The sequence below is a fragment of the Stenella coeruleoalba genome (genome assembly GCF_951394435.1).
Source record: "Stenella coeruleoalba genome assembly, chromosome: 17".
In the NCBI taxonomy this organism is placed as follows: domain Eukaryota; kingdom Metazoa; phylum Chordata; class Mammalia; order Artiodactyla; family Delphinidae; genus Stenella; species Stenella coeruleoalba.
In genome coordinates, this window is record NC_137163.1 from 31,776,111 (window position 1) to 31,788,730 (window position 12,620).

General features: G+C 35.8%; 1 protein-coding gene across 2 annotated transcripts in view; it reads left to right on the plus strand.

Moving 5' to 3' along the window:
- LRP12 (LDL receptor related protein 12) overlaps positions 1 to 12,620 on the plus strand; it is an 85,459-nt gene that overhangs the window by 68,588 nt on the left and 4,251 nt on the right. For both annotated transcript variants that reach the window (XM_079901895.1, XM_079901896.1), the window contains 3 exons: positions 4,784 to 4,986; positions 6,485 to 7,589; positions 8,853 to 8,985. In XM_079901895.1, the coding sequence (XP_079758021.1) occupies positions 4,784 to 4,986; positions 6,485 to 7,589; positions 8,853 to 8,985 (1,441 nt within the window). The remainder of the gene's footprint in view (positions 1 to 4,783; positions 4,987 to 6,484; positions 7,590 to 8,852; positions 8,986 to 12,620) is intronic.

Here is a 12,620-nt window from a genome sequence, read left to right on the forward strand (position 1 = left end):
CGGCACAGTGGTTGAGAGTCCGCCTGCCGATGCAAGGGACGCGGGTTCGTGCCCCGGTCCGGGAAGATCCCACATGCCGCGGAGCCTGCGCTTCCGGAGCCTGTGCTCTGCAACGGGAGAGGCCACAACAGTGAGAGGCCCGCATACCGCAAAAAAAAAAAAAAAATGAGGATAGGAAAAGATAAGCTATGGAAGTACATATCAGGAGAGAGCTAGTGCAGGAAGGTTAACATCAGTCGTAATTAACCTTAAGACACAAAGTATTAGTAACAAATGGAATAATCCACTAGGAAGATAAAATCCTGGTTCAACATTGTGTACCTAATAACACAGCATAAAACATAAGCAAAGCAGACTGTGGGGGGAGTTACCAAGTTTGACCAGGTTTGACTAGTGCACAATTCAGTGGAAGTTTCTAAACATATGTTTTAATCTGAAGTTAATACATTAAACAGGAAAACAGTAAAAATGGAGAAGATTTGATAAAACTAACAAACTTGATTCAGTAACACATGTATTACATAGGTGTGTAATGTTTATACCTATTTCAGTGAATAGAGAATGCACATTCCTTTCAAAGACATATGTGACATTTATTTAAAAATTGATTATGTATTAAATAAAGGAATTCTGAATGTATTTCCAGACTTTACATCATTCAGATTTCCTCTGATCATAATGCAGTTAAATTAGAAACCAACAATTTAAAAAACCCCATATGTTCAGAAACGTATTCCTAAATAACTTCTGCATTAAAGATGGAAATCACAATGAAACTCAAAATATTTTTAAGTAGCCATAATGAAAGTATTAGATATTAAAACTGTTGGAATACATTGAAAGAGTACTTAGAAAATTTTACAGCTTTAATGCATTGATTTAAAAATTAGTAAGATGGAAAATAAATAAGCTCAGCATTTTCTCAAGAGTTTAGAAGAAAAACTACAGGGTAAATCTTTAGTAGAAAAAATAAAGTTAAGATCAGAAAATAATTAAATAGAAAAAATAACCAAAAACTGGTTTTCTGAAAGAGTGAGGAAAATAGACAAAGACAGATCTCAAGGCAAGAGTGAAGAAAAAAGAGGAAAGGTACAAATAAAAATTTTTTAAAAAAGTGTCTATAGTTATAAATACAATAATAGAGACTTTAGAAGTCGTAAAGGAATATCATGAATGGTTTATACTGATACTTTTATACAATTAGAAGAAATGAATCATTTTCTACGTGTGTTACCAAAATTGATTCAAGAAGAATTAGAAAACTAATGAATGCAATAGCAATTAAAGAAATTAAATCAACACTCAAAATAAGATTCTACACCCAGATAGTTTTACAGGCAAGTTTTGCCAAATGAATAGAGAAGCAATTTCCTTAACCTGATAAGTTATCTGTTTAAAAAATTTAAAAATCAAACTTAATATTGAAGTTAATTTTAGCACTAAGGACCAAGACAAGGATACATGCTTTCACTGCTTGTACTTGAACCTCAGTCAATACAACGTTCCAACAAATAGAGGTTAGTGGTATAAAAAAATGAAAAGGAAGAGGTGAAACTTTCCTTATTTGCCAATACTACACTTACCTACATAGAAAATCCAAACAAATTTAAAGACCACAGATATGAAAATTTAACCAGTTGTATGAAAGTACTATGTAAAGCTTTGCAATGATAAATTTTACTTTCAAGATAAAATGATAATTTCTAAGAAAACTTAAATTATCAAAACTGACTTAATGAGTTTAGGAAAGCTGATTAAACCAAAAAGCATGAAGAAATTGAAAATCTCTACCCTAAATCATCTGTACTCTGAAGAGGCACAAGGGCACAGGTTTGTAAACAGTGTCTTTGTTACATAAACTATTCTGAAGCATAAAAAAAGAAAAACTGAAAACTACTTTCACTTGTATTTTAATGTATTTTTATGTATTTTATGTATTTTAATGTATTTTATGTATTTAATGTATTTAATGTATTTTAAACATCCTAAATGAATATTAGCAAACCAAACCCCTAGTAGTGTATATGTGAAGAGGTATTTATTGATTATTTCTTTTGTTCTGGATCAGGTCCCTGATTTCATGAATCTTAGTTGATTAAAAGTTGGGAGTTCCCTGGTGGCCTAGTGGTTAGGATTCTGGGCTTTCACTGGCATGGCCCTGTTTCAGTCCCTGGTCAGGGAACTGTGATCCCACAAAGGCAAAAGGTGCAGCGAAAAAAAAAAAAAAGTATATTAAAGGACACTTTGATTACTTCCATATTTTGGCTATTGTAAATAATGCTGCAGTGAAATTTGGGGTGCTTGTATCTTTTCTAATTAGTGTTTTTTTCTTCCAGTAAATAGCTAGGAGTGGAATTGCTGGATCATATGGTAGTCCTATTTTTAATTTTTTGAGGAATCTCCATACTGTTTTCCATAGTGGCTACACCGGTTTACGTCTCCACCAACAGTGCACAAAGGTTCCCTTTTCTCCACATCCTTGCCAACATGGCTTTGACAATAACCATTCTGACAGATGTAAGGTGATGTCTCATTGTGGTTTTGAGTTGTATTTCCCTGATGATTAGCAATGCTGAGCATCTTTTCATGTGCCTTTTGGCATCTGTGTGTCTTCTTTGGAAGAATGTTAGATCCTCTGTGCATGTTTTAATTGGGATGTTTGTTTTTTTGATATTGAATTGTATGAGTTCTTTATATATTTTGGATTATTAACCCCTTATTGGACCTATCATTTGCAAATATATTCTCCCGTTCAGCACAGCCACTATGGAAAACAGTATGCAAGTTCCTCAAAAAATTAAAAATAGAATTACCAGACGATCCAGCAGTTCCACTCTTCATATCCAAAGAAAATTTGAAAAAATAATTTGAAAAGATATATGCATCCCAGTGTTCATAGCAGCATTACGTATAGTAGCCAAGACATGAAAGCAACCTTAGTATCCATCAACAGATAAGTGGGTAAAGAAGCTGTGATATAATGTAATATTTCTCAGCTATAAAAGAGTGAAATTTTGCCATTTGCAACAACATGGATGGACCTACACGTTATTACGCTTAGTGAAATAAGTCAGACAGAGAAAGGCAAATACTGTATGTTTTCAGTTTATATGGAATCTGAAAAATAAAATACATTAACGAATATAACAAAACAGAAACAGACTCACAGATACAGACATCAAGGAGAGGGACAAGATAGGTGAGGGGTATTAAGAGGTACAGACTACTATGTATAAAATAAATAAGTTACAAGGATGTAATGTGCAGCACAGGGGAATGTAGCCAATATGTAATAATAACTTTATATGGTGTATAAGGTGTAAAAATATCGAATCACTGTGTTGTACACCTGAAACTAATATAATATTGTAAGTCAGCTATACTTCAAAAAAAAAAAACTCCTCAGTAAAAGATACCATTAAGAAAGACTGACAGCACCAGCTGTTGGAGAGAATGAGGGTTTGAGTGGATCTACGTATATCTTGCGTAACATACATGCCCCAAATAGATACATGCTTATACTATATGAAGAGCTCTTAAATAAGAACAAATTGTAAGGTATGAAGGATATAACAAGGTGATTCACAGAAATAGAAATAGCTAATAAACATAGGAAAAAGTGTTTCAATTTCAGTAAATAAGGAAATGCAAACTAGAACAATGATAAATCTATTTTATCCACCTAACTGGCAACAAATCTTTAGAAGTAAAATGTTTCATTTTGCCAGAGTTGTGGGGTATAAGGTGCTTTTTCATACACACTTGGTGGAATTGAGTTGGTATAAACATTTTTCTCAGTGTTGCTATCAAATTTAAAGTGGAATTGTGTCTTTTGACCTAGCAGTTCTACTTGTAGAAAAATTTGTCCTAGAGAAATACTTACTCATGTGTGTGTGGAGAGAACATGTATAAGGATTCCAGCCTTGTTCATAATAGTGAAAAACTGGAAGCAGTCAAATTGTCAGCCTTTGTTGTAGTTACTCAGAATATTTAAAGAGGAAATACCCTGGTATAATAATCCCTGGATAATTAACTTTATCATCACTTGGCGTAAGGCAGGAATCTCACTTTTTGGTGAGACATGTTAGTAGAAAATGCTGTTTTGTTTTTTCTTCTTTCATAGCAGTGGCTAATTTTGTGTGTGGTCCTTATTTGACTTTTCTGCCCTTTATTCATGCCCATATTTTATGAACTACAAGATAACGTTTGGTTATAAACCATTTATGTAGAAAAGTATTCCCAAACTCAGGGGCTTTTCACTGAAGAAGTTTTTTGTTTGTTCATTTTTAACTTTTTTACTTGGCTCAGGTTTGTGCTGTTTGCTCTCCTGAAATGGGAGCTATAAACTCATTAAGCAAGCAGATGAACCAGTCTAATCTAGAGAAGGCAGACTTCCTCTGTGTCCTTCAGTTCATCGAATTATGGAGTCGTTCAAACAGAACAACTTAGGGTGGTAAGAATTAGAAGTGGTCCTTCCTAAACACACACAGGGAGAAGAAAAAGAAAAAAGGTGCCAACTATCTCCTGTTTTTTAGCGTTATTTTGGAATTTCGTGTTACTTATGAAGAAGTATTGTTCTGGAATCTGGGAAAGAGATATAAATGTTAGGAACACAGAAGCAGTATTATTATTTGCTGATGATATAGTCGTGGGCCTAGAAGATCCAGGAGAATCATTGAATATATGGAGGCTTGTAATAAATTCCCCAGTTACTTTGTGTTATTAATGAAATTTTTTTCCAAAATTTCCTTTTCAGTAGCCTTTTCTGACTTTTTATTTGTAGTTTTCAGGATTTTGATATTCAAGGGTCCAGAAGATGCAGTTTGGACTGGTTGACGATAGAAACATACAAGAATATTGAAAGCTACAGAGCCTGTGGTTCTACAATCCCACCACCATATATTTCTTCACAAGACCACGTCTGGATCAGGTTCCATTCCGATGACAGTATCTCTAGGAAGGGTTTCAGACTGGCATACTTTTCAGGTGTGTTTTTAAATAAGAAGAAGGATATGGAACAGAATTCTATAGTATTTACTGCTCAGTCACTTTGGGACTCGCCTTCTAAACAATGTCCATTTAATTGTGACTCAATCCTCAAGGCAGCTGAGATTGAGGAATTAGAGGCTAAAGGTTCAGGTACCATAGATCCGGGTCTCCAAAAGGCATTTTGTATAATCCTAATAACATGATTAATTTTACAAACTAAGGTCAGTTTTCTTTTTAAATATTTTGAATACGTTTATTTTAAAAGGAACTTTTTCCCCTCAAGTGTTTACCAGTATCCTGCAAGTTACTTCAGAATGTATTTTTGTGTGTGTGCATTACCCTTGTCTTTACACCTTCAAAGAAAAGACATAATCAATTTCACTTTCGTAGTTTGTAGTATCAGAAGTCTTCTTTTGCTAGTTCTTAAACTTTATCCAAAAAGAGTGAGCAGATCATACAAATATGAAGAACTCAGAGCATTAGAGTTATGTAAATTTTTGCTGAAAATCATTCTACATTTTCTGAAATGACGTGGTCTCCTTTAGCAACATATGCTGCTTTTTCTCTTTTTTATTAGAAGCACAGTCTTCGTAATATTTACTTAGGTTCTGAAGCACATTTTCTGTCACCTATTTGCCAGTAAATAAAAGTTGTTAATGGAGAGGTAAGCATTGGCCGACATCATCAGCGTGGACTGTAGGAATCTAATGTTTGGTTTTCTTTCCCTACGTCATTGTTATATATTTAAGATAGTCCACTAAGATAATCAGAATTCTATAAACATTTCCATTCTTTTCTCTCTTCTTCCCCTTACTGTTTTGTTGAGTAAATGTATACCTTTAGCTCAGATTCATAAAATATTTTGCAGTTGTATTAAAACAGTTATAAAATGGAAGTACCATGTTGTGGTTACATGAAATGTTAGAAATAGAATAAAGTTAACTTATGATAATCTTAGCAAAAATTTGAGTCTAAATAATGGGCTTGCAAAATATGCTATGATACACATAGCAAAATATTGTGTGTATGTGTTTGTATATATATATATAATATATATATAAACAACTCAAAAAGAATACTAAAACTGGATTTGAAAAAGTGATTATTATAGAGGAGTTTTTCTTCATTGCAAAATGTTTATACAATAGAGTATTTGAAATTCTTAGGCAATACATCCTACTGACTTACGTATCTTACATCACTTTACTAAATGTTCTGCAGTAAAATAGCTTCTGCAAAAACAGGATTGGTCTTTTCTCTTGTAGCTGTAGAGATCTTCATGGAACAAATCATAAATGTTTAATAAATAGTTGAGTAATCAGTAAGCCAATATTAATTTGCCATTAGAGTTTAACCTATTTTTTGATCAAGCCCAACTATCATTTGGGCTAATCAACATTTACGATAAAAATGCCACTTGCTGTTATATACCCTTTAAAGAGTATGTTGTTTTCCTCCTTATCTCTCCATCTCCGTCCCCCCAATGTCCTCCCAGGGAAATCTGAGGAACCAAACTGTGCTTGCGACCAGTTTCGTTGTGGTAATGGAAAGTGTATACCAGCAGCCTGGAAATGCAATAACATGGACGAATGTGGAGATAGTTCTGATGAAGAGATCTGTGCCAAAGAAGTGAATCCTCCAACATCTGCCTCTTTCCAACCCTGTGCTTACAACCAGTTCCAGTGTCTATCTCGGTTTACCAAAGTTTACACTTGCCTCCCCGAATCTTTAAAATGTGATGGGAACATTGACTGCCTTGACCTTGGAGATGAGATAGACTGTGATGTGCCAACCTGTGGGCAGTGGTTAAAATATTTTTATGGTACTTTTAATTCTCCCAATTATCCAGACTTTTATCCTCCCGGAAGCAATTGCACCTGGTTAATAGACACTGGTGATCATCGTAAAGTCATCTTACGTTTCACTGACTTTAAACTTGATGGTACTGGTTATGGTGATTATGTCAAAATATACGATGGATTAGAGGAGAATCCACACAAGCTTTTGCGTGTGTTAACTGCTTTTGATTCTCATGCGCCTCTCACTGTCGTGTCTTCTTCTGGACAGATAAGGGTACACTTCTGTGCCGATAAAGTCAACGCTGCCAGGGGATTTAATGCTACTTACCAAGTAGACGGCTTCTGTTTGCCATGGGAAATACCCTGCGGAGGGAACTGGGGGTGTTATACGGAGCAGCAGCGCTGTGATGGTTATTGGCATTGCCCAAACGGAAGGGATGAAATCAATTGTACCATGTGCCAAAAGGAAGAGTTCCCATGTTCCCGGAACGGCGTCTGTTACCCTCGTTCTGATCGCTGCAACTACCAGAATCATTGCCCAAATGGCTCCGATGAAAAAAACTGCTTTTTTTGCCAGCCAGGAAATTTTCATTGCAAAAACAATCGTTGTGTGTTTGAAAGCTGGGTGTGTGACTCTCAGGACGACTGTGGCGATGGCAGCGATGAGGAGAATTGCCCGGTAATCGTGCCTACCCGAGTCATAACTGCAGCCGTCATAGGGAGCCTCATCTGTGGCCTGTTACTGGTCATTGCCTTGGGATGTACTTGTAAGCTCTATTCTCTGAGAATGTTTGAACGAAGGTCAGTATCAAGACGAAACTATATTGCTTATGCTCTCTACAGTAAAAGCATGGCCCAAATATTTACAACACATTTCTTAATGAGATTAGCAATATATTTTTGTTAAATTGTTGAGAAATAAATACTTCTTATGATTTATAAAATGACTATGAAAAGCCTATGACTCAAAAGCCTAATAAGAATATTAAAAAACAAATAAATACTAAGAGTTATGAGGTGAAAAAAGCCAATCTGTGTTTATCAGTTCCTGTTTTCAGGTTAATCTGTCTTACAGGAATTTTGCAAGCTGTAATTCTCGGTTGTTGCTCTTTAACCTCGGTTTTTATAAATATTAATTCAACAATTCCAGATCATTTGAGAACCTTCTATGTTGAAAGCATTATACAGGTGAATAGAGAAATGAGTAGGAGTAATCTCATGGGCAGTTTACAGTTAGAAGGGAGGAATTGGTGGGTAGAATTAGATGGCAAAAAATATAAATGTTGTAAGAGCTATAAAATAAAGTGGTATAAAAGTCGAAGGATCTCAGTTAAGTAAGAAGTGGTTCAGCGTTAAAGAGTGGCCTTCAGGGAGAGCTGTCTTTCGTGTGGTAGAGGAGAGACTGGACCTGGCAGAAGTTGATGGCAGAGAGGCCTTCTAGAAAGCTCCTGTGGAGACCATGACCGTCAGTCCCAGGAGAATTACACATGATAGATACAACAAAGAAGTCACATACCAGACAGCTAAGAATAGATGCACAGTATCACAATAACCAAGTGCATCTTATCTTTGGTTCAGTATAAATGGCCAGAAAATGTTTTACTACATTGCAACATAAGAGTACAATGAAGACCAGAGGCCTTGAGTTTAAGAACAAGTTATTCCAGAAAGGGTTTTGGTGACTCATTTCACTCTTTTCCTTACCTGAAAAGTAAATGTGTTGGACTTGCTGAATAAAGTGTCTTCTAAGAATTTTCAAATACTTTCACCTAAAGTCTCAAGCCCCTATGTTCTTAGGGGTTTAAAGATCTAGTACTTTTATCTTTTACGGGGATATCTAACTTATTAAAACTTAGTGATCCAGGCCCCCAGTGTAAAACCGCATGAGGCTAAACTGTCTGCTTCATCTTTGTGTTCTCAGTGTAGGAACGCTGGCCAAGTAAGCTTTATACAAATGAGCAAGTATATTAAAATTCAAATTGTTTTAATTGTTGATAATTTTAAAATTACTGTTTTGGCTTGCCTTTTTTTTTAACCCTTTTCATCCCCCTGTTTCTCTCAAAGATCATTTGAAACACAGTTGTCCAGAGTGGAAGCAGAATTGTTAAGAAGAGAAGCTCCTCCCTCTTACGGACAGTTGATTGCTCAGGGTTTAATTCCACCAGTTGAAGATTTTCCTGTTTGTCCACCTAACCAAGTATGTTACAATTTATTATTTCTCTTTCCGTACCTCTTAAAATGAAATCTATACTTGTATATAATGGTAAAGTATCCTTGACTGGGTCAGAATTTTTGCAGTCACGTTAAGAATTAAATATGTGGAGGATTTGAAATTATACAGTTGACCCCTGAACAACGAGGGGGCTAGGGACACCCACCCTCTGTGCAGGTGAAAATTCACATGTAACTTTATAGTCGGGCCTCTGTGTCTGGGGCTCAACATCCATAAATTCAACCAACCATGTATCATGTAGTACTATAGAATTTGCTGTTGAAAAAAATCCACGTATAAGTGGTCCCGTGCATTTCAAGCCCATGTTGTTCAAGGGTCAACTCTGATTGTTTCATTGTATTTTAACAAATTCAGAAGTATACTTTTCACTCTTTACTTCTGATTTGGTTAGGTGATTCTTAAGCATTTTACTGTTTAGGATAATTTAGTGTGTTAAAATTCAAAAGTAAAGTTTGACAACTTATTTTCTACTTGAACTATTTCAAGGATTTAAAAAGAAATACTGAAGTTGATATGCTTAGTAATAGATTAGTAACATGCTAGATTAAAATAAAAGTTGTTGAAATTAAGTTAACATTTCTACCTGACTTGAGAGAAAACTTCTTCACAGCTGGATTTTACAGCGCTTAAAAATTCATATCATTTTCTTTAAATAGTAACTCATTCTTTATTAATGTTTCTGAACTCTTTAAATTTTTGTGAGCAATTTTCTACTTCAAGTGTACAGTAAAGTGATCCAGTTATACATATATATATATATATATATATATATTCTTTTTCAGATTCTTTTCCATAATAGATTATTATAAGATACCGAATATAGTTCCCTGCAATTTCTTTTTAAATTTCTTTTTCAATGCTTACAGTTGTGCCAGGATTCTTAAGGGCATTAAGGTTTCTACATTTAGAATGTAAATTTATCCAGAAACATTTCTAAAAATTGTTCCCAGTATCAGAATTAAGAAAAATTGATGAACATTGTTTTCCCAGTAATTTAATTCTGTTCAAGATGAAAGACCATTTCCTTTTTGGTAAATAGGTTTCCAATTACAGTCGGTCATCTTATTCGAGTCTTTTAGGAAATCTTTGTGAGAATTTGATGTAATTTGCTAAGTAAGTAATTCAGAACTTCCACTGGTTGGAATTTTGTCTGCAACATAGGAAAACCCTACATTGTGGTTTTTATGTATTGTAGTCCCTGCCGTGGGGAAGGGTTCTTTTTAGGTAGGAATTCAGAGGATGGTTAATTCCATCCACCCACTCCACCATCTATCACCCCACCTCTATACCCTGAGGCTACCTTCAAGAGGTTAGTCAACTGTGAAGTTCGAGGGAGCACAGTCCACACAAGACAGCCCTTACTTCTAAAACCAATTTTAAGTTCAGGGGCTCCCAAACCATCCTCAGGTTTGATAATTCACTGGAAGGACTGAGAACTCATTGAAAGCTGTTTTACTTAATAGTATAATCTGGTGTAACTATTATTGCTGGGAAAGGATCCAGATTAAATCAGCCAAAGGAAGAGACGCGTAGGACAGGGTTCAGCAGGGTACCAAACACGACCCTTCCAATTGTCTTCTCTCCATAAAGTCAGGACAGTGTTATTCTCTCGACACGGGTGTGTGACAATATGCACAAAACATTGCCAACTAGGGACGCTCACCCAAACTCGGTGTCCAGGGTTTTTATTGGAGCTCCATCACATAGGCATGATTAATGGCACACGTGGCTGATCCCAGTCTCCAGCCTCTCCAGAGGTTGACTGATTCTGCTGACTCAGCACTCCCACGCTACATCACATTGGTGTGGCTCAGAGCCTCCACCTAAAACGCAGTGCTACTCTCTGGCTGGCCCAAGTCTCCACGCAATGACACTCCTGTCAAAGATGACATTCCAAGGTCTGAGGTCTCATCCCAGAAGTAAAGGGCAAAGGTCAGACCTCACTTTGGGTAAGGTTTCAATTCTTTACTACCTAGTACAGCATTTTTGTAGGGTTATAATTTACCCTTGTGAGGGAATTCTGCTTCAACAAAGTTTTAAAATAAAATATGTTTGTAAATGGGAAACTAGATTTTATTCAGTTAATGAGATTACACTCTTATGTTTGAAACTTTTGGTAATAAATTATCAAATTTCCTTATTTGTTTTTAAAAAGAAAAATAGGGCTTCCCTGGTGGCGCAGTGGTTGAGAGTCCGCCTTCCGATGCAGGGGACACGGGTTCGTGCCCCAGTCCGGAAAGATACCACATGCCACGGAGCTGCTGGGTCCGTGAGCCATGGCCGCTGAGCCTGCGCGTCCGGAGCTTGTGCTCTGCAATGGGAGAGGCCACAGCAGTGAGAGGCCCGCGTACCGCAAAAAAAAAAAAAAAGAAAAGAAAAATAACCTTCTGATTACCAACTCATTCAAAATAGCAATCCTTTCTGAAGAATGCTTTTCTTCTGCTTCATAAACTGAAGAAGTACATAAAATTATTCCTAAAACAATCATGAGATCCCCTTGTAGAATCTAATGTTAAATTGGCAATCATTTAATTAAACAGACTTTGAAGCCAGTAGAGAGCTTCATCTCACTGACAGACTGTACTGTTAAAGATGGCTTTGAAGTGTGCTGAAGGCATGGTGGGTGGCAGCTGCATAAGAGGGGAGGATATCTGAAGAGCCTTGTATTCATTTCTGGATTTAATGACAGTGCTCACACAAAGCCTTAGAACGTGAATGCCAAATGAGGAGGACCAAATCTATGGAGTTCAAAGAGATGTGAGCCACTTTTTTTTTTTTTTTCAGTTAGTTTATAGTTACATTCCCAATTGGTGAAAAACCTTACTCATTCATATAGTAAATTTTATGTGCTGATATTCAGATTTCTTATTGACAATCTGTTATTTACTAAGGCTAGACTATGAAAGATTCCTGTGATAGTAGCTTCTTAGCTTTCTGTGAGTTATATTCCAGGGATTGTGTTCAAAGGGTGTATATGGAAATCACAAATCTATATGGAAAACCTGAGGCTAGCTGTACAGTATCAGCTTGGATTTACTTCAATACCAGTCATAAACAGAGATGGAAAACATATGTTATCACATCTTCTTATTCTCTTCCCTTCTTTTTTTCTGTGGGGGGAAAGGCAAGAGCCATTCATTTGGCAGAGGGAAACTGCATCACCGTTTGAAAGGGAGTATATCAATTCACCATTGTTTCTTGGAAATACTGTGTTTTAAATACTAAATGCCAGATTGATGAAAGCTGTGTTTGGTCCAAGTTTGATTACTCCTTTTTATAACCACTAGGTGGAGCTTAAAGACTGTTTTTGTAAATACTGTAGTGTTTTGTTTTGTTTTTTTTAAATCCAGTAGTCATTCCTAGAAAAAAGAAAATCTAGATGATTTTTCTTTCAGTTGGGCAATATGGTCACTTCCCATATGCACTAATTAAAAATCACCAATTTTCAAAGAATAAGGTTATAATTTATGTTTAACATGAAGCTGTAGAAAATAAGACTTAAATCTTTAAGATTGAGAAGGAACCCAAATGTCTCATGCCATTGAATAGTGCTATAAACAAATTAATTTCTTTGGCTTTTTGTTTCCTGTGCTGCATTA